The 22419-nt window shown below is 42.8% G+C and overlaps 1 protein-coding gene across 7 annotated transcripts in view; it reads right to left on the reverse strand.

The window, feature by feature from the left end:
• The window catches only part of Veph1 (ventricular zone expressed PH domain containing 1), a 212399-nt gene that overhangs the window by 22430 nt on the left and 167550 nt on the right, over window positions 1-22419 (reverse strand). For 5 of the 7 annotated variants that reach the window (XM_021634062.2, XM_021634063.2, XM_021634065.2 and 2 more), the window contains one exon: window positions 3086-3206. In XM_021634062.2, coding sequence (XP_021489737.1) covers window positions 3086-3206 — 121 coding nt within the window. The remainder of the gene's footprint in view (window positions 1-3085; window positions 3207-22419) is intronic. The other 2 variants (XM_021634064.2, XM_021634066.2) reach the window with 1 other exon arrangement.

Here is a 22419-nt window from a genome sequence, read left to right on the forward strand (position 1 = left end):
AAAAAACAAACAAACAAAAAAAAAAAACAAACAACCAAAAATACAAATGCAGCAGACTATAAGCTCTGACAGCCCCGGCGCAGCCCTTTGCCTTCTTTTACTGTACAGGTCCTGAAGTTCCAAGGCTCACTGGCAGCTGGTAGAGGCTTTGCCTGGTTTTCCAGAAGTCAGCTATGTTCGGCTAAATCTTGCTCAACCACTATTCTCTCATTCACGTGGAGTAACGGCATCTGCAGTACATATCACCAGACAGGTCTCAGAGGGTTGCTGAGTTATTTCTGGGATTTTGAAATCATCTGCTTTGTACCTTTGTAAAATGACTATTGGAACCGAATCAGCAATTGGACTGGAAATAGTTTCTGTTGTAATCATTGGCCACGTGTAATAATTACCCGCTTATTATCACATCAAAGTTCCCGTTCTTGTAAAATAAATCAAAGAGACAGATCACATCTGAACAATTAAACTTCCTTTTGGTCTTTACAACACACCATAATACTGTGGAATAATTGTTATTGGAGTTTTAAAATTTTCATGTTTTAATTTGGACTGGCACTAGAGGTTGAAATTTCAATTTCTGGAATTAGCTTGTCTTGAAGAAAATGTCAGTTCTACCGGTAAGTGACTGTATAACTGTATGACCTTGGAGGGAATTAATAAGTCAGTCTTTCTTTCTTTCTTTCTTTCTTTCTTTCTTTCTTTCTTTCTTTCTTTCTTTCTTTCCTTCCTTCCTCCCTCCCTCCCTCCCTCCCTCCCTTCCTCCCTTCCTCCCTCCGTCCCTCCCTCCCTCCCTCCTTTCTTTCTTCCTTTCTTTCTTTCTCTCTCTCTCTCTCTCTCTCTCTTTTTTTCTTTTTCTTTTTTTGCTGTATGCTAAAGAACACATGAAGAAGAGTGTAAGATTTTCTCATGGAAGTCTCCTGGCCCTGACTGGATTGTGAATCCCTTCCAAAGCATGGGCTCTGCACAGTCTTCATGTTTCTGTCTTCAGGCATCCTGCAGAAGACGCTCATCCCACGCAAAAGACACACACCACATATGTGAAAAATGGGCTGCGACTAGGCTGACTGCTCATGCCCTCGGCCCAAATGTTCATTTGTATGTCTTAGTCATCTTTCACTTTGGAATTTGAGCACAGGAAGAATGCAAATGCCGTCTCCCTGAAGAATCCATTTGGCTGAGGGATTATGCTGGACCTTTCACTTAGATCAAATATATAATTTATATGCCTATATAAAAAGATGAAACCAACAACATATATAAACTCTCCAGGGACCCAAGAGTGTGAAAATAACAGTTTAAAGGAGGATTTCTCTCTGTCTCAAATCTTCTTTTATGTAGCCCAAGCAAATGAGCAAAGAAATCCAAACACACTGACATTTTCAGAGGCAAACATTTTGATTCAATATGTTCTGCTATGAAGTATTTGGTCTTGTTAGAGCTTTTATCGCTCTGTGTTCCCAAGTCTATGCTTCATGGCGAGAAAAACAAATACGATGGTGGTGTGAAAGATGCTCTTTCTAAGCGTGTGGAGCAGATTTGAGGAAATACACGCTAAAGGAACGCCTTGTAACGTTAACCCCTTTCCCGAGGCCTCTCTTAGTCAGTCTGACTCAATCCTTAGTGAACGAAGAACTTCACTGGAGGGAAGGGCCCTCTCAGAGCCACCTAAGAGAAGAGGCTTATTTCATCGCGCTCTGAGATGACGTTTCTCTTCTGCTCTGTCTTCTTGCGTATGTGCGGTAAAGGTCTAGTTAGAAAGTTTTACAATGGAGGCGTTCAATCCCCCAATCTATTATTTGCTTGAATTAACTTTTTTAAAAGTGAGCTTAATCCAGACACTGTAATCTGCTCACAATCTGTGCCTCACAAAAACATCTTGACTGCCAGCTTTATTTTTCCATACTACTTTTGTGGTTCTGTGGGGTCGTGCATTTTAATTGGCACCTCTCTGTGAACCCCTCTCACTTATTATTTATTTATTTATTTATTATGACTCAGCCTCAACATTTTGGCAGTTAACAGGAGCACAGACTTGCCACAGTGGGTTATTTTTAAGATCCGGAGTGTTCAGGACAGAATGGCCCAGCTGGGTGAGGTGGCGCACACCTCAGATTCCAGAACTTAGGAGGCAGAGACATGAAGATCTCAGAGAGTTTTAGCTAGCTTAGTCTACAGAGCAAACTCCAGGACAGCCAATGCTTGTCTTGAAAAACCAACCAACCAACCAACCAAACAAACAAACAAACAAAACCACACACACACAAAAAAAAACAACACAATAAAATCTCCAAATTGGAGGAGAGGGTACAGGAGACACAGTATTTACCTCAATATTGCCTAAATGAAGGAGGCGTCCAGCATGCATAGCATAGGGCTTTGCTTGTACCCACCAACAGTTTTAGTCAGGTTGGTAGACTAGATTCATTGGGCAGCAGAAAGGAGGAGGAACGGCTGCTGCCCATTAGCAGTGTATGGTTTGTTCATCAAGCAGCCCCACAAGGACAACATGGAGGCATGCTGGGCCTCTGATTCAGTGTGGCCTTGCTTGAGGCTCTACCGCGCAGCTTGGCAGATTTTGTTCTCTCCAACCTTCAGGGTCATTTTGTGAAATAAAGGGGAGTAAAACACCCCTTCCTTCCTTCCTTCCTTCCTTCCTTCCTTCCTTCCTTCCTTCCTTCCTTCCTTCCTTCCTTCTTTCCTCCCTTCCCTCTTCCTCCTTTTCAAAAATACTAGAGATTGAACTGAGGAGTTCACACTTGCTATGCAAATGCTCTACCACAAATTCAGCCCAATCTTGCTTTCCTGATAACCACAGAGAGCTCAAAGATGCTTCTCTTTTCTCTTTGATTCTGTCTCTCTCCCTTCTAGCATCGTGCTGTTTTTGTTTGTTGCTTTTTTTTTTTTAAACACAACTACTCCGGTGAGAAGCCTTTCGTGGTGTGAGGCAGAGATCAGACCCTACTCTGTAAATTAGTACAACATGGGGCTTGTACCAAGAAGAAGGCTGTCTAGAGTCACAGGGCTCTCGGACCACCGTAGATCCAAGGGGACACAGCTGGTTGTTTGTACCAGAGGGGCCACTCACCGGCTGCCTTTTCAGGGTTGTTGCACATGAAGCATTGCCATGTCCCTGCTGCTTCACTGAAGCCAAACACGTCAAAGAACCTCACCTCTTCCAGATGGAGCCGGAGCTGGTCCAGATCCTGCTTCAGGAACACAAAGCACAAAGAAAATAAGCCTGCCTGCCTGCTCCAGAGCATCTGACAGCAGAAAGAGAGGGGATGGTGTTGGAATGGCTGATGATCAGTAGTGGTGCTGGGACCAAGAGAGCACTGAAATGTACTTGTCTTGGCCAGCCTTGGGAAAGAGTACTTAGCTCGGACTCTTCACTGTATAGTGAGGGAACACAGCTTCGAGGGCCCTAGGTTTGGGGTGCAGAGAGAGAAATCAGAACCTGCAGTGGCCCAGAATTTTCCTGCATTTGAAGCTGCCCCCAAATTTCTCTAAAGAAAGGACATCCGTGTTGCACTGTGGTTGAAGGAAATGCTGATGGAGAAATGGCTTTATAGTTAAGTAGCACATAAAATTGAGAACTAATTATTAGTCTCCAAATATTGCTTTCATAAGGTTGGCTTTTTAGAGAGCAACGGAAAATACAAGGATGGGCTCATTTGCCCTCAACTCCAGTTCCGTTTAGCCTTAGGAATTATCTTAGGAATTATTAAATGTAGAGATATTGTTTTCTATTCCACAATACAGCTCTGTAGGTTTGAGTGGGAAATCATCTCTTAAATCATTTGTCAGTAGATTCATCATTTTTCTTTGAGTAGTTGAGTGGAATTTGACACACTAAGATGGCTCATTTTTAGGAGGCCTGTGGCATGATTCAGCATGCTCTTTAGGAGGCAGAGCAGACAGAGGTAAGTAGATGGAAAATTATTAGCCTAACTAAATGAAATTTCTCTACTACCCTCCCCCCAGTCTTTTCTGTTACATAAATAATCTATATTCTGTGTTATCAGGCAGCAGGACACTGCACTCTTAAGATCTTGATCCTCCTAAGAAGGACTTGCCTTCTTGTTAGCCTTACACGCACCTTTTCAACCTACTTTGTGTGTAAGCACTGGTGTAGAGTGAGTTCACTTTCCTGCCTTTAGTCCTGTATTTTCATCTTTCCTACTTATAGCTTTTAGTACTCAGAAAGGGCAGGTGAAGTTTGTGGTGTTTGCATGGCTTCAGAGGGACCTGAGAAGAGAATGGGCAATGGGTTACTTGATCTCACCCCAGAACTACCTCTTCTCCATTTGTTGACACAGATGAGAAGCATACTAGACTCTGAGCAATTTGAGAACAGAACTCCATCTTCTTTGATAGCAGCTGCATCCCAGTATCAAGTATAGCACTGGGAATGGAGCAGCATCATTGGTTTGTAGGCAGAGTACAAATCCCATTTGCCAGAGAGTTATATGAAAGGTATAACGGCCATTGAAGATTCTTTTTAGAGAACAGTCATGCTCACCAGAAGATAAACACAATGAGGACAGGGATTCTGTTTGTTCAGTAGGATGTTTGGAACCTCAGCCTCTGAAAGTGCTTGTTAAACACTCAGCAAACAAAATATTTTAATGAAAAACACAGATCAGGCCTTTTAGCATCTTTTTTAAGACAACTGTGCTTTACAATCTGGGATTGGATGTTTTGCAAGCTTAACTTGCTGAATATAGTATTTTGGAATGCTAACATCAGAAACATTTCAATAGGCCCTGCATATGTGGTTCAGGAACACACACACACATGCACACACACACTCTCATACATGAATGAATGTTGTTTTAACAAAATGTTTTAGAATGTGTTCATTAGAAAAAAGAGATTTTTGGTTTTTTTTTTTTTAAAGACTATTCCCCAAGATAAAGACTAAAGAAGCACCTGGGAGCTTTGTAGGTTTCAAAGGATGAAATCCATATTAAAATTTATGGGGAGAAAGCAGATGTTCATAAATATCTGTTTCAAAACTGCAAGGTCTCTGAAGTCTGTCCTGGCCATCGGCATGCAGCTCAGTCTTTGTTTTTCACACAATTAAAGATCAAGTCTTCATTCCCCACAAACACTACTAGCAAACAAAGGACTTAAACAACACGATGGACTTCCTTTATTTTTCCTGTTCTGAGACCAGAGAGTCCCAGGTTGTCGCCTATACTCCACACTTGCCTTGGCAAAAAGTTACTCGAGAAGTTTAAGACAGATGGTGAGCTACCTCCCAGCGCTGGAGTTCTGAAGCCAAGAGCAGACTTGGCCCTTCAGAGGATTTAGGTGTTATGCAAAGGGAGAGGATGATGGAGGGTAGTTACAGGAACTATTGAAGTTGGCGGCAACAGCCAATTTTTAATAGACAGATGAAGCACACATAATTTCAAATATCTGTGGAATATCAAAGTAAGTGAGTCACAAAACAAGCCAGAACAGACTACCAGTGACATGTTTAGGGGATGCTTAGGATCACTATTTGTTTTTTCCCCCACTTATCTTTACCCTTATGAGTCCTCAGTTTTTCCCAAGAACTGATATATGGCCACCTCTTCTTCTCCTTTCCTCCTCCTTTCCTCTTCTTTAAAACAAGAGAATTGATTTAGAAAATGACAAACTTCCATTCACATATTTAAACTATAGAAGAATGATAAAATAGTTCATATCTAATTTTCCATTATGCTCTGGGTATTTCGGTTCAAATGGGGTTGTGGCGGGGGTGGAGGTGGTTTCAGATGATATACCAATAATCTTCATCTCTTAGTGTTCATCTGCTTGTGTAATCATATATGCATGAGTACTGGAGTCTCCAATGTCATTTTAGACAATGGCAAAGATGATGAAATATCAGTGTCATAACACACACATACACACACACAGACTACATACATAAGACCCATCTTGCTAACACACACCAAACAAAGGAAGGCTTTCCTCCTGTCCTTGAAGAAACAAACTTGGGGAAACTATGAGTGGTTTCCAGTAGCTAGCAAAAGATCAAGAACTTCGCTTGTACAAAAACAAATAAATGTTTGTTTGTTTGCCAATAACCCTGTCTTTTGGCTGTTCTCAGAATGAAGGATGATCCATCCTGCTTAGAACAGTCAGTCTCACAGTACTCTACAAATCAGGTCTTAGTAAAACCTGTGGGAAAACGAAGCTCAAATTGTTTATGCGGACTTGGGAAGAGTTACATAATAACAGCAGTAAACAAGTTCTGAGAAGGATTTTTCCAGCAAGAGCCACTTCATGAAAACAGTTAAAAAGTCACTGGAGGGAAAATGGTCTTGTAAAACAGTGTTTAGAAAAGTTTGCCTCCAACTTTAGAAAAGAGTCATTAATGAAATTAAGAACCTGAAAACCATAAAGAAGTCTATTGCAAACTCACCTGGGGAAAATTCCTGGAACCCATGGTGGCAAGAGATAACCGTTCCTTCAGGCTACCCTCCAACCGCCATGTGTACACATGAGTGCAAGTCACACCCTCCTTTAAGGACATAAATAACTGTAACACTTGTTTTTAAAGTGTGTAGTGGGCTCGGGAGCTCACGTCATGCATGGTCTATGTTCTGAGAGACGGGACTGTGGAAAAGTTTTCTAGAGATCAGCCAGAGCATACATCTGGAAGAGCTTTGGCTCCTGGCATGTTTAAGGTCTGTTCTAAAGCTCTCTGTGGAGAGAGAGAGAAAAAACATGGGTGTGACTCATGTGCTGTGTGTGCTTCTGGTTAGCAGGATTTCCAGCATCAAAGCTCAAGTACCTTATAAAAATAGAAGTGAAAAATCTCAAGAAGTCCCCAACACCCTTGCACATTAACAAGAACTTCATGCCTTCCTAGTTATTTATAGAGTGCACATAGCTATCTGCAGTCCCAGGTGAAATGAATTTACTGAGCAAATATAATCAATAATTCATCTTTGTGTTGGTGTTCATTGGAAAGGCACAACGCAAGGAACACTATGTTAAATGTAAAAATTAGCAAAAGAGATATTAAAGAATGTCCATCCTACTACTTAATCTTTTTGTTCTTTCAGCTACTGAAAAATACTGCTGTTGAGCTCAATTAATAGTGCAGAGTGGTAGAGCGGCTCGTGGGCTGGAGACCATGGGTGAAGGGATGAAAGTGGTATAGTTCTGCACTCCCAGAAAGGGGGATGGGACACTGGAAGAGGCCTTCCACGTGTGTAGACATTGTTGACAGCCTTACTCTGTGACTGTTGACCCTCCACTAAATGACAGCCTCTTCACACACAGATTGACTTTTAAGCTATTTTGTCATTTTTGAAAATACAATGAATAGTGCTTTGCCTGCAGTATATCTCAATGACTTGTTATTTTATTAACTGAGGTATGTAGATCTTATTTCTAACTTATATCAATGATAACATTTGGGCTTTGTATTTCCATGTTTATCTGAGTATGTTCATTAAAGATTTGGAGCGTAACTTCTCTTTTCTGTTTTTCAAGAAATTGGTCTTGTTATGTTCCCCAGGCTAGCCTCAAACTCTTGTGCTCCAGAAAATTTGCCTCAACCTCTCTATCTGGGATGATGGGTGCAGGCTACCCTAGTTATCTAGAGAACTTTTCTTAGAACCTTGACTCTGGGAGCAGAGGATATAGCTCACTGGGAGAGTACTTGGATAGCATGTGCAATGCCTTGAGCTTGAACCCCAACAATGCAAATACAATGCAATGCAATGCAATACAGTACAATACAATACAACACACCCACATCTCTATGAGTATTGTAGGAATCCATTTTATTTAACAAGTATTTAGAATAAAATCAGTAAGTGAAAAAGGGTAGGAGTCTGAATTCATCAGTGTGGCATGCTGATTATTTCTAAGATGTCAGCTTCCTTAAGTTATCAGTTCTCAGTCATATTCAAGCCCCGGAATTCTGGGAGACCTGTTATAAGCATTATATGTAGCTCTCATCTTCGACACTTCTCAACAAGCTTTCCAAGACATTCTGATGTACACTGCCTGAAAAACTCTACACCTTTGGGAACAGATGTGGTGATAGCTTACTTGTGTCTATTAATTGGTATTTGAGGAATTTGTCAATTTCCTGCAGCATCTGCTCGTACTTTTCCCACAGTGTTTGGTTTCACGTGACAAAGTATGTAGTCTGTTTGAAAAAGCACAGTTTTCATTTTAAAAATCAGAGATGTTATTATTCCAATGCAGAAGAAAGAGAGGAGCCGGGCAAATCACTGCACCTAGCTGAGACACTGATAAAATGTCTTAGTGCTTGGGGAGAAGGTGAGAGACAGACACTTAGCAAGGGCAGCATGGGGCCAGTCCTGGCATGTGGGATTCAGTATTTCAGTCTTCACATGGATGCCACTTGTGAGGTAGATTCCATTGGCTCTCCTTTTTCTAGCCTACATTAATAAGGGAAATCTAGAAATGCATGAGCAATGAGATCCCCACACAGGCTTCCCATTATCAATAAAGGCCCACAGATTAGGCTCAAGGTCATTGTGCCCTTCAGGATTCCCTGTCTGGCAGTTCGGGGCAGTCATTACTCTGGTTGTGTCACCAAGTAGCTAGATCAGACCACCCACATTTGACTCACGTTAGAGAGAGTTCTGGAAACACTTTTATGTAAAAACTAACAAGGATGGTAGAATATTTGATTTAGTTCAAAAGGTAACTCTTCACACTTACCTAAGAATAAGGCAAAAAAAAAAAAAAAAAAAAGAATATGACCAGAGAATGCCGTAAGAGTTTAAACAAAAAGGTCACAGAAGAGGATGGGGCAAGTAGAAAATGAAGGAAACAATTTGGGTCATGCTACATATGCTTCATCAATATTTGGTAAACATGCATTTTTTCCCTCATGTGTTCCAGGCTGGCCTTGAACTTGTTATGCAGTAGAGGATCATCTGGAACCTTCGATCTTCTTGTGCCTGCCTTCCAGGTGCTGGCTTACAGATGTGCACCACTATGTCCGAGTTTCTATGGCGCTGCGAGTGGAACCAGGAACTTGTGCATGCTAGGCAAGCACTCTGCAAACAGACACATCCGAAGCCCCACTCACCACTGCTTTATAGACCAAAAGCACCTTTAAAACCTGCTATCATGGTGCAAAACACCCAGAAAGCTTTGATGCTGTTATTGTGGTGACATCAGTAAAATATTAGAGTTTTAGAAACTGCAGCCAGCATTTCATGTTCTCTTTTTATGTTGAAAAACAAAAATTTCCATTCTTTTTTTTCTAGCTGATGACTGTCACCAGCATTTAACAGGTGTGCTTGGCACATCTACTCTGTGGCACTAGACAGACTCTTTCCAGGGACCTGCTTTTTCCTCCTTTGGTAAGAAAATAAGAGAACTGCATTACACAGCCATTGATGTTACTCTGGAAGCAAGGTTCTTCTCATACTCCTTCTTATCCCAAATATCACTCTTCCCCTCAGTCTGGTCCCCACTTTCCCCTGATACAGATACAGATACTTCTTACAATATGGCATATACCCATTAACTCATCATAACTAAAATGTCATAAGTTCAAATGTGTTTAACGCATCTACTCTACTTCTCCAGTTAGGTTTCTGTTGCCGTGATAAGCATCATGACCAAAAGCAACTCAGGGGAAAAAGGGTTTATTTAGCTTACGCTTCTAGATAACAGTCCATCACGAGGGAACTCAGGGCAGGAACCTGAAGGTGAGAAATGAAATAGAAACCATGGAGCAACACTAGCTTGTCCCCTCTGGATCACACTAAACTTGATTTCTTATATAACCTTGGACCACCTGCCCATTGGTGGCATTACCTATAGTGTCTGTAAAGAGACACTACGACCAAGGCAACTCTTATAAAGGAAAACATTTAATTGGGGCTGGGTTACAGTTCAGAGGTTTAGTCCATTGTCATCATAGTGGAAGCATGGCAGCATGATCTGAAGGTAGTAGAAGGAGACTGTGTGTCACACTGGGTATAGCTTGAACATAGGAGACCCCAACACCCTCCCACACAATGATACACTTCCTCCCACAAGGCCACACCTGCTCCAACAAGGGCACACTTCCTAATAGTGCTACTCTCTAATGGTCAAACATTCAAACACGAGAGTCTACAGGGCCATTCCCATTCAAACCACCAGTGTGGGCTAGACTTTTCCACATCAGTCAACAACCAAGACAATTTCACACAGACATGAGCCTAGGCCAGGACAGCACCTTCAAGAGAGAGACCCTCTTCCCAGGTGACTATTGGTTTCATCAAGTAAATAAAAACTAGCCAGGACACCAGCTGGACACCATAGTTTAGTGCTGTGGAGCTCTGCGTCTTTGAACACGACATGGCCATTACCATCTTGAAATCAGAGTAGGTGTGATACCCTGAAGGAAATCTTCACCTGAGATTCTAGCCACTCATTTACTTACTCTGGTGGACTTCCTCAGTCCCCAGCTTCATGTAATCCTGCCCAAGATGAGTCTCAGGAGGAACTAGAGTATAGAGATGGAAGAGTAACTGAAGGAGAACTCTGTAAGCATTATGAAGGTCACAACCTATGCGGTGGGTGGAGCTTTTCGGTGAAGCAGCTGTTTCGTGGTCACATATGCCCCTATAAGGAAGTATAAGTGTTCTCGTATATAAATCCACTTGCTGCACTTGGATGGAATTTTTCCTTAGTCTCCTTTTGTCCTACCTGGGGTGTGCAGATGTTTGTTCGCCTCACCTCAGCAAAGTCATGTGACCACTGCAGTGCACAGCTGCCTGGTGATTCCCTGCCGGTCTCCTGGCTGAACGCCGGCTGCTGAGCAGCACAAGGGAGTGTCTTGTCACAGGTCGACCAAAATTCAAAATCTGAATCACAATTTCTCTTCCAGGCATACTGCTTTTATAATGCTAAGCAAGGCATGCATGAACTCTTAATGAACACACCTTTAAAATATTCTTGTTTTAGCTGGGCACGGTAGGGGCACACCTTTAATCCCAGCACTTGGGGAGTCAGAGGCAGGCAGATTGCTGTGAGTTCGAGGCCAGCCTGGTTTACAAAGCAAGTCCAGGACAGCCAAGGCTACACAGAGAAACCCTGTCTCGAAAAGCCAAATACACACACACACACACACACACACACACACGCACACACACACACACACACGCACACACACACACACACACTCATACACTCACACACTCTCTCTCTCACACACACACACACACACACACACACTCATACACACACACACACACACACACACACACACACACACACACACAGCCACAGCCACTGTATTTTTAACCATTGGTACCCATTACCAAGGGGCTGTTGAATTCTTTCTTACACGAAACATAAAGAGTATCCTTGCCTGTGTCTCTTGTGGTATGAGCAGGGATGCTTCTGGGACAAGCTCTCCAGAACAGAGTCTCTGGGTCATAAGCTCAGGCCGGACTGTAGAGAAGATGTGATCGTGTGTGCGCGCATGTGTGTGTGTGTGTGTGTGTGTGTGTGTGTGTGTGTGTGTAGCACTCACTTTAATCTCTTTTTTATTTGGGGTTTCTTTTTTCTCTATTTTTATTAATTACAGTGTATTCACTTTGTATCCCCCCCGTACCTCCCTCCCTCCTCCCCTCCCAATCCCACCCTCCCTCTTCCCCACCTGTGTTCCTCTTCCAGTCCACTGATAGGGGAGGTCCTCCCCTTCTCTCTGATCCTAGCCTATCAGGTCTCATCAGGAGTGGCTGCATTGTCTTCCTCTGTAGCCTGGTAAGGCTGCTCCTCCCTCAGGGGGAGGTGATCAAAGAGCAGGACAATCAGTTCATGTCAGAGATGGTCCCTGTTCCCATTACTATGGAGGCCACTTGTATACTCAACTACATGGGCTACATCTGTGCAGGGGTTCCAGGCCATCTCTATGAATGGTCCTTGGCTGGAGTATCAGTTTCAGAAAAGACCCCTGTGCCCAGACTTTTAGGATCTGTCGCTGTCCTTGTGGAGCTCCTGTCCTCTACAGGTCTTACTATTTCCCACTTCTTTCATAAGATTCTATTTGGGGTTTCTTAAAGCCTCTCCCTTCCAACCCCAACCCTAGGAAGGAAAGAGAAGGTTAGTGGGGAGAGGGGCCTCAGACCCCTTTGCTTCTCCCCATTGTTTAGGGTTGATGGGTTTTTGGGGGGCTATACCAATCTCTGTCAAGAGCAAACACAGCCAGCAGTCTCCTCCAAGCTGCTGAGCTGAAATATTTCTCTTTTTCTGTCTCTGGTCTCTTCAAACCATCACATGCCACACGCCACAAGCCATGCTTTCTCTCTATGCTTTCCATTTGTACCCCTCGGAGCCCTAGACCACAGCCCTCTTCATGCTGCACAAGGCAGGCCGTTACCAGTTTCCAAAGACCACCCCCACAAACTAAAGCCCAGACTAAAATCCCACACTTGAGATTAAAATAAAAACTTATTTACATAACATAACTGAGTTTACAAAGAGACCAAATCTTCCATTTTGTGTGTGTATGCGTGTGTGTACATGTGTGCGTGTGTATGTGTGTGTGTGTGTGTGTGTGTGTGTGTACATGTGTGTGTGTTTCTGCATAGCTATGCCTTCTGATAATTTTCTACTAATAGTAATTTTATGGGTAACTAGAAAGCTAGATAGCAGCGATTTATTTTCTTAGAAGTGTTTATGCTTCAGTGTGGGATGAGACCAAAGGTCCTGGAGATATCCTTGTCTGTTTGGGTGTTCAGTAGAGACATTGGTCTCATCTTTTCTCTGGAGAGAGTTATGTATGTTCCAAAGGGCAAAAGGAGAAACACAGGCACCTTTCCAAAGAGCATAGATTCTTTCTTTCCTCCTTTTGGAAGGTGAGGAGGAGGCAGCTGTCCCTCCCCTCTGTCAATGAGCAGACTCAGCTTTTCAGGGTTCTCGCTTGTAGTACAGACCCAATAATGACATCTGGTTCTCATTGCGTTGCCTTGGGGCTAACAACAGAAGCCAAAGGGAACTGGCAAGGCTGTTTGCTTTCAGAAAATAATAATCTGCTCAATTCCAGAAACTTGGTTTTGTGAGATATCAAACATTTTATATTATGCATATTCTAGTGTCATTGCATTCTGCCAATGTGTTTTCCAGAATGGCCTTCAAGTTTACATTTCCACCAGCTGAACACCAGGGCTTCCTTTCCACCCTACAGTGGGAAACCTTTCCAGGCTCAGGGTTTTCTGGGAAAGTTAGAACGTAAGCTTTTTCTTGTGTCTGAATAGGGTTTTATGGACCATCAGTGCACGGGGTCTGATTGTCTCAGGTGCTTGCAAGGGTCTGCACTGGCTTCTTCAGGGGTTGCTTGTTGAAAACCAGCCACGCTTCTATACAGAACATTTTTCCTTCTCCCTCATTATTGTCTCATGATGGTGAGAGGCGTTCCAGGCTTGGGACTCACAATAACCATTTTTAGGTGCCAATTATTTTAATATGCCAATTCATGCCAAAGTTTGAGCAACATCTAGCTTTAAGAATGTTTTGTTTGCCTGTGGTTGCCCACACCTTTTATCCAGCACCTTGGAGGCAGAGGCAGGTGGATCTCTGTGACTTCCAGGCTAGCCTGGTTTACGCACTGGCTTTGTTTTTGTCTTAAAAAACAAACAAACAAAAACAACACAAAAATAATTATTTTGCTGTTGTGTTAACTACTTGATGTAGTAAAAAAGAGATAAAACCGATTCCAGTGGGTTGAGAGATGGCTCAGCAGTTAAAAGCATTTACTTATCTTCTAGAGAACCACAGTTTGGTCACTCTCTTCTGGACTCCACTGACACCTGCACACATGAGGCATGCGTTCATAAACACACACACACACACACACACACACACACACACAGAGACAGACAGAGACAGAGGGAACTTAAAACAAAGCCTGGCTTGATTTCAGTGCTGTAGCACCCTACAAACATGAGGAACATTCCCAAACCTGCCAGGCTTTCTATAAGGCAGACACGCCCCTCAAAAGGGGGGGGCAGAGGAAGGGAGGGAGGGAAGGAGGAAGAAAGAGACTGCTGTGAGGAGTGCAGGTACTCAAGGCCTGAGGTGGAGTCAGATGTCAGAGCCCATGCAATTGGAGTTACAGGTGGCTCTGAGCCACCTGATAGGAATAAAACCCCAGCCCTCTGGATGAGCAGAAGTGGTCCAAACTACTGAGTCATTTCTCTGGCCTCAAGTTTAAGTTTTTACCTAGTTTTTCAATCTCAGGGACAAGATACAGCAGCATATAAAAATATTTTAAATATATTCCTTTTTTTTTTCTTTAGAAAACAAAGGGCACACGCCTATAACCCCAGCACATGTGGAGGCAGAGGCAGGTGAATCTTTTGTGAGTTTGAGGCCAGCCTGAACTATAAAGTGAGTCCAGGAGAGCCAAGGCTACACAGAAAAACCCTGTCTCAAAAAATCAAAATAAATAAATAAATAAGAAAGGAAGGAAGGAAGGAAGGAAGAAAAAAAGAAAGAAAGAGAAAAAAGAGAGAAAGAAAAAAAGGAAGAAAGAAAAGATAACAAAGCAAAGTAAATTCCATTCTTAGGAACTATCACAGAATGGACTGAATGACACAGGGGTTATTTCAAATAAGGCTTTTGGGGGTATGTACATCAAGTGCTACAGTATAAAGGATGGACTTGGAACAGGAGGATCAGATTTCACACCCCTGCCACTCACTAGCATTCTCCGGAAAATACCCTTATTTCCTTGAGGCTTCCAATGTGTCATTCCAATCACATAATACCATGACCCTGAACCTCAGGGAGGAGCTGACACCCTGTTCATGGATAACTGCAATGCCTGGAAAACTGTAGAGAAATAATAAAAGTAGTAAAAATGACTTTTAATATGAAGCTAAGCCTCTTTTCACATATATGAAATATAATGCTTTGGATCTTTGTGCTAAATAAGAATATGTAAATTTTTCTGAAATAAGTGACTTGTTTAAGAAACACTGATGTTAGGTGCCCAAGAAACATTTGATTTTCTAAAAGCAAGACATAGTTATCTGCTTGTTTTTGTTAGTTGGTTGTCAGATCTGGGAGCAGTGGATGTAATGGGATGCCAGCATAGAAGGATGTGAGGCAACACGAATGTTTCAAGGGGCAGTAATGACATGCCCATGCTGGATGGGGGCCATAATGAGGCAGACAAATAGAAATGCACACGGAGCTGCGCATCGGTAATGATGTAATGACATGCATAAATGGATGAGTGTAATGATGAAGGCATGGCGGCCCGATGCGATTTGTAAGCGGGAGCTTTAAATGGGGAGGGTGGGAAGGGCAGCCCATGATGAGAAGCAGAGGGAAAGAAAGAGGTGCTGTGTGTGAATGCAGGAGCTAATCGCATGTGCGTGATGAGGAGGTAATGAGATTAAAAACAGGATGGGATAATGAAGTTCACAGATGGAGGGGTGTAATGAGCTGCTGAAAGGGAGGAATGACAACAAGCATAAAAGGAAGGGTTTAATACTGAGAAGAAAGAGATGGCGTAAAGAGATGTGAGGCCTGAAAGGAGGTGCAGAAAAAAGGGATGCCGGTGAAAAGATGGAAATAACAAGATGAGCCAATTAGCACTCTAACGAGATAGCAACATTAAAGGGTGCAATGAGGTGTGGCCATTTAGGGAATAATTAGACGCCACACAGAACAGCAGTGAAGGACCCAGGTTCTGATGAGACACAGATCAGAGAACTCAGTTCTTACGAAGGCAGTGAAAACTGAAAAAAAATCCAGAAGAGGCCACAGAGGTATTTAAATCAGAAAAGAGATGACAAAGCAGGTGGTTCTAAAGACAGCCTCAAGGCTTGTGAAGACATAGGTTTATGGCTGCTGTGTATAGGGGCCCCCGAAGAAGAGGTGGGTTTCAGCTGCTGTGGAGAGGGCCCTGCTCTGTGCCTGGCACTCTAATACATTTTTAAGAAATTCATGAGCTTATTGCAGCTTCTGATGAAGCCCACAGGGGAAGGAGCTCATTTGTAGTTTGAAAAAAATGAGCCGCAGTTTGGGGACTCCATGTTCCCAGCACATTAACACATGGGTGGCGGATATGGGAGTCCTGTGAGCTGAGTTACTATAGCTTTTGCCTCCATGTTGGTGTTTTGGAAGATCTTATGGCCAGCAAATATCAGGATCATCTGGTGTTTGGGTTGCTTTCCTATCACTGTGATAAGACACCACAACCAAGGCAACTTATAAAAGAAAACATTTAATTTGGGGTTTATGGTTGCAGGGGCTTAGAGCCCATAACTGTCATGGTGGAGATCATGTCAGGAGGCAGGCAGGGCACTGGAATAGTAGCTGAGAGCACACATCCTTATCTGAAAGAGAGAGCTAAGTGGAAATAACCTGGGCTTTTGAAACCTCAAAGACTACCCCCAACGACAAATCTCCAACAAGGCCACCTCCTCAAATCCTTCCCAAACAGTTCCATCAACCGGGGACCAAGTACTCAAACATAGGAGGCTATGGGAGCCAGTCTCATTCACACCACCAACATGGCAGAGATACAGTGACGCAAGGTCACCCCAGTCAGTGCACCGTTTGCAAAATCAGCAGCAGCTCCGGGAACTGGCATTGCTCTGTAGCTGCCTTTTGTTTGTTTGGGTTTTTGTTTTGTTTTGTTTTGAGTTTTAGAGACAGAGTCTCCTGTATCCCAGGCTGGTCTTGAACTTCTCATCCTCCTGTTGCCATCTCCAGAGTTCTGGGGTTGCAGGCGAGCATACCATGCCTGCTGGCTTATGTAGCGGTGGAGAATGCAACAGGGCTTCTTGAGTGCTCGGCAGACATTATACCAAATGAGCTCCAGCCTCCAGCCTCCACCTGGCATTTACGGTAGCTCCCCGGGCATGGGAAGTCCTTGGGGGAAATCAGCTCGCATTTGTGTGCTGACCCAATGCTGTCCTCAGTTCCAGGGAGAAGAAGGCTGTGTGAGCATGAGACACCTGAGTTCATTACAAAGGGAACTGTCTTGCCAGAAGCCAGCAAATTTTATCTATATCTGGCATCAAATAATTCCGTGGACTGTCGTTTACCATACAGGTTTTTTTTTTCTTTAGATCAGGTCCTCTTCCTTTTAGATTGATAGTCAATAAGAATACCAAGTTACAGTGAATATAAATTTTGGGTTTTTCACATGCTGGAGAGGTTGTAGAGAAAGGGGAACTCTCCCCCATTGCTGGTGGGAATGTAAACTGGTACAACCACTTTGGAAATTAATCTGGCGCTTTCTTAGACAATTAGGAATAGTGCTTCCTCAAGACCCAGTTATACCACTCGTAGGCATAAATCCAAAAGATTCTCAAGTACACAACAAGGACATTTGCTCAACCACGTTTGTAGCAGCTTTATTTCTAATAGCCAGAACCTGGAAACAACCCAGATGTTCCTCAATGGAGGAATGGATACAGAAATTGTGGTATTTTTACACAATGGAATACTACTCAGCAATCAAAAACAAGGAAATCATGAAATTTGCAGGCAAATGGTGAGATCTAGAAAAGATCATTCTGAGTGAGGTATCCCAGAAGGAGAAAGACACACATGATATATACTCACTTATATAGACCTAAAAGATATGATAAACATAATGAAATATATGCACCTAAAGAAGATAAATAAGAAAGAAGACTCAGGGTAAGATGATTAGTCCTCACTTAGAAAGACAAATGGGATGTGCATTGGATGTAGAGAAAACAAGTAACAGGACAGGAGCCTACCATAGAGGGCCTCTGAAAGACTCTATCTAGCAGTGTATCAAGGCAGATACTGAGACTCATAACCAAACCTTCGGCAGAATGCAGGAAATCATATGGAAGAAGGGGGCATTAGAATGACATGGAGAGGAGAGGAGGTCCACAAGGACCAAATATATCTGGGCACAGGGGTCTTTTTTGAGACTGATATTCCACCAAGGACCATGTATGGATATAACCTAGAACCTCTGCTCGGATGTAGCCCATGGTAGCTCAGTAACCAATTGGTTGCCTTAATAAGGGGAATAGGGACTATTTCTGACAGGAACTCAATGGCGGGCTCTTTGATCTCCCCACCCCACAAGGGAGGAGCAGTCTTGCTAGGCCACAGAGGAGGACTTTGCAGCCAGTCCTGAAGATACCTGATAAAACAGGGTCAGATGAAAGGGGAGGAGGTCTTCCCCAGTCAGTGGACTTGGAAATGGGCAGGGATGAGATGAGGGAAGGAGGGTAGGATTGGGAGGGAATGAGGGAGCGGGATACAGCTGGGATACAGAGTTAATAAAATGTAACTAATAATAAAAAGAAAAAAAAGAAAAATTTGGGTTGTTTGTGAAAATAAAACTCATTTCTAAATGGTGAAACTTCTGTTACAATTAAGAGTAGGTAGCTGTAGTGGGTGTTGGGGAATGCAGACATGAACCGGAAGACCTCCATCTCACAGGTTATGAGGGGCATAGAGGCATTAAGCTGAAGTGATTCTGCAGCATGCTGAGGGCTTCACTAACAGGTTTAAAGTTACCGGAACATGGCTGAGAGGATCATTTTGTTTGGAGGAGACTCACAGAGGAGTTGTGATATCATAGCACTCCCTCCCATTTGTTGAGCTCTTCCACACACCTGCCAAGAATTTTGTACACATCGCCCCTTAAATGTATAGCATCCCTGTGATTTACTGCATTTTGCATGTAAAGAAGCCGAGACCCAGGGCAATAAAAGATCAGGTAAGGTAAATGGTAGGAATGGGAGTCAAGCTCAGGTCCTGTACTTTTAGTCTTTACACCATGATGTTCCATAAAGACAGGTTCTTGCCTAGTGTTTGCAGGAACTGACATGCTGTCCACGGGAGCAGAGCACCCCAGAGGGGAGATCCCTCTGCTCTCATAAAGCAGAGAAACTTTGTGCTTGCCCTGTTCACTTAGAAAATGGTGCAAACCTCCATTGCATTAGAACAGACATTTCAGAGGAACTGCATACCTCGGTTCCTATAGGAATAGAGGTATTTTGTTAACTGTTTGTGAAAGTTAAAAAAAAAATTCCTTGACTGATGCAGAACATATGGCCGGCTGTGAAGGAATGTTCATGACAGTAGTAAAATTGACATGCTTCATTATCAGTCTGGCTTGAGAAACATGGAGGCAATATGATACAATGATAGACCTGGAGAGCAGCTAACTGAGAAAACACTTCTATGCTAACTTAAAAATAATTTACAGCAAATGCACAGGATAAGTAAAGGATATGTGGACAGTGAGTAGAGGTTAAATGAGAGTGTAATTTATTAGACTAGTGTAAGGATAATGATTTTCTAGGGGGGATAAGAGTATTCAGAAACGTTGATTATAAAACAATAGATCAGGGTAAAACAATGAAAAGAAATATATTTTTGGATGGTGAATAAACTGTCATTTAGTTAGATTCATTGTGGCTGCGGAATCATATGCAATTACTTAGCATAATGGGCCATGGGGACAGAATTGTTGAAATAGGGACTCTGGAGAATAGCTGTCAAGGGAAAAGAATAATACAGTTGAAGGTGGAGATAGTTTGGGGAGGCAAGACTCAAAATCTGGCTGGGTTTCCAAACTCAACGGTCCCAGAGGCCTCTCTAACAGGCATGCTTGTGGAAACATGTAAGGGCTGCATTTTCCCTTTCCAGGACTCCTCACCTTCAAACCTCTCTTCTAGGCCAATCACGTCAATTGCAGATGAAGGAGCGTTTGGCTGGGTTTTGGTGAAGCATTAGACTGTTGATGCTGTGTATACACCGTGATCAAACATATCTTGTGTTAAGCTAAAGCTCCTTCACCATCACTCTGCAATGCAAGCCTCATTTATAGAGTGTGGTGAGGACACACCCTGGTCAGGTAACTTCATCTTCCCTGCCTCCCCAGTGCCTATCTGGATAAATCCCGACCAGCTTACTAAGCGCTTGTGCACTTGCTTCCAAAGTCAATTGCAGAGTATTTGTTGAGCCGGGGAGGGGAGGCAAAGGACTCTCTGGAAGAGAAACTCAGCACAAATCTCTTATCTTCTCAGTCAGAAAATAATGGATCCCCATCCCCTGATCTAAAGATCACACATGCATTTCCCAAACTGGCTTGCAGGTAAGCCAATACTTGCTTTTCAGTACTCCTAATTTTGGGCTGTGTCTTTACCTTTTATCATCTCAAAAATACATCTCTCTTAGCTTGAGACGAACTGCACCTCAGCACCTGACTGGCTGATGACAGCTGGACAAACTTAGCTCAGATCCAAATGGGTGCTCCCCTGGGCCCAGCAGTCCCACTGCATTCCTCTGGGAATTTCTTCACTGGCTGACTGATAGTTATCACACACATATTTTCTTTATTCTCTTTTCTAGTTCTGAACCAGCCTGCCTTTATTTTAGGCTCAAAAGCCACCTTATAGTAAAGACAAACTAGGCTTATTCAGTGTTTATGATTAAATCTGTTTCTACAGGATCAGGCTAAGCCCCACCTGTAACCTTAACTACAAATAGTTCTAGTGCCGCCTGTTCCAGAAAAGGGCAACCATGCCTTTGTTTCAAATAAATATATTGTAACCCTGTCGTTGTTTCAAAGGTTGTTATGACACCTTGTTACGCCCACGTTGCAATCATGTCTGTTTCTGGAGGTCTTTGTGACTAACTTGTTATGCTTATGTTTGCTTCTATAACCCCAGTTTGCCCACCAAATTTTTCACTTGGAACCCCTCACCCCCTAAACCTACCCCCTACCCCTGAGATATAAAAATCTGTTCTTCCTCAAATCCTTTGCTGGCCTCTTGAACCCACCCTTAGTTTGCTTTAATTAATTGCTTACTTTAATTAATTTGGCTACGATGATTTGGGTCAGTGGTCTTTCTAAACCCATCTTTGGGATTAACGGTTCCTAGTTGTATCCCTCATTTTGTTTATCCTTTAATCACTGGATGAACTCCTTGACCCAGCTTCTTCATATGAACTTTTTTTTTTTTAGAAAGGGTTTCTCTGTGTAGCTTTGACTGTTCTGGACTCGCTTTATAGACCAGGCTGGCCTCTGAACTCACAGAGATCTACCTGCCTCTGCCTCCCCAAGTGCTGGGATTACAGGCGTGTCAAATGAACTCGTTTTTGTGATTCCACAAACTGGATATTGTGAGTAATGCAGCAACAAGCAGGACAGACATCTCTAGGTAGGCTTGCATCATGTCCTCTGGTTATACATCCAGACAGGATAGTGGAACCTACAGAAAATCGAATTTGGTTTTTAAAGGCGCTTTCATACTGTGTCTCCAATCTGCATTCCCACAATGGTATCTTGGAGTTCCCTTCTCTCTGTATCCTATCCAGAGTTTGTTAACTTTCATCTTTGAGTCCAGGTGAGAAGATAGCTCCTTTTAGTTTTGACTTGCATTTCCCTGATAGTTTAAGACATTGAGCATTTTCCTCTTTAAAATTTTTATCTTATCCTTAAAGTTTTCTTTTTAGAAAATAAAACTTTTTGGCAAGTGGCTCAATGGGTAAAGGAACTTCCTTGCAAGCCTTGTAGCTGGAGCTCAATCCTCGCACCCACATGGTAGAAGGAGAAAACCAACTTTTGAAAGTTGTCCTTTGCCCTCCCCATGTGCCCTGTGACATGAGCTCTCCTCTGCATTAAAAAAAGTGATAAAAATTTTAAAAATTATTTTGAATATGTTTTATACTAAAAGAAGACTATGTAAACACACACACACACACACACACACACACACACTGAAGGTGTGCTCACAAGTCTGGTTTTGTTGCTTGTTTGTTTTAAATGGGATATGTGACAAATTTATAGGAGGATGCTCTTGTAGGAGGACAGAGGTTCCCTCCTTTTCTTCCTCTCTCTCCTCCTTTCCCTCCTTTTCTCTGTCCTCCTTTTTTTTCCCTCCCCATCTCCTCATTGTTTGGGGTTTTGGTTTCAGGGCCTTTGCTAATTATTTTCTCAGTCAGAAAAACTTACTTGAAATCTGCTTTCAGGTGCATTTCTTTTGTGGTCAAGGAGATTATTGGGGTGTATTAGCATATGCCTTAATCTCAGCACATGAGATACGAAGGCAGGAGTATCAGAAACTCAAGGACAGTGTCAGCTAAATAAATTTGAAACTGGCCTGAGCTACATGAGATCCCATCTCAAAGAAAACAAAGAGCAAAAGTATATACAACCTTAAGTTCTATTGCTTCATCCAGGCAAACACTAAAATCTACTTAAAGAAACTACCGACAGAGGTGAATTCTATTATGAAATGATTTTACGAAAAGGAAGGAAGAACAATCGATTGGTTGAAGAACTAAAGACTTCCATGGGGCACCTGGAGATTGCTGTTAATAATTCCATGCATGTTTGTTTTGTTCATCCCTTCGAGGGGAGCAGACCTCTGATTATCAGAGGAGCAGACAGCTGGGGGATTGCCAACAGGCCAG

This window comes from Meriones unguiculatus, chromosome 2, assembly GCF_030254825.1.
Source record: "Meriones unguiculatus strain TT.TT164.6M chromosome 2, Bangor_MerUng_6.1, whole genome shotgun sequence".
NCBI classification, from domain to species: domain Eukaryota; kingdom Metazoa; phylum Chordata; class Mammalia; order Rodentia; family Muridae; genus Meriones; species Meriones unguiculatus.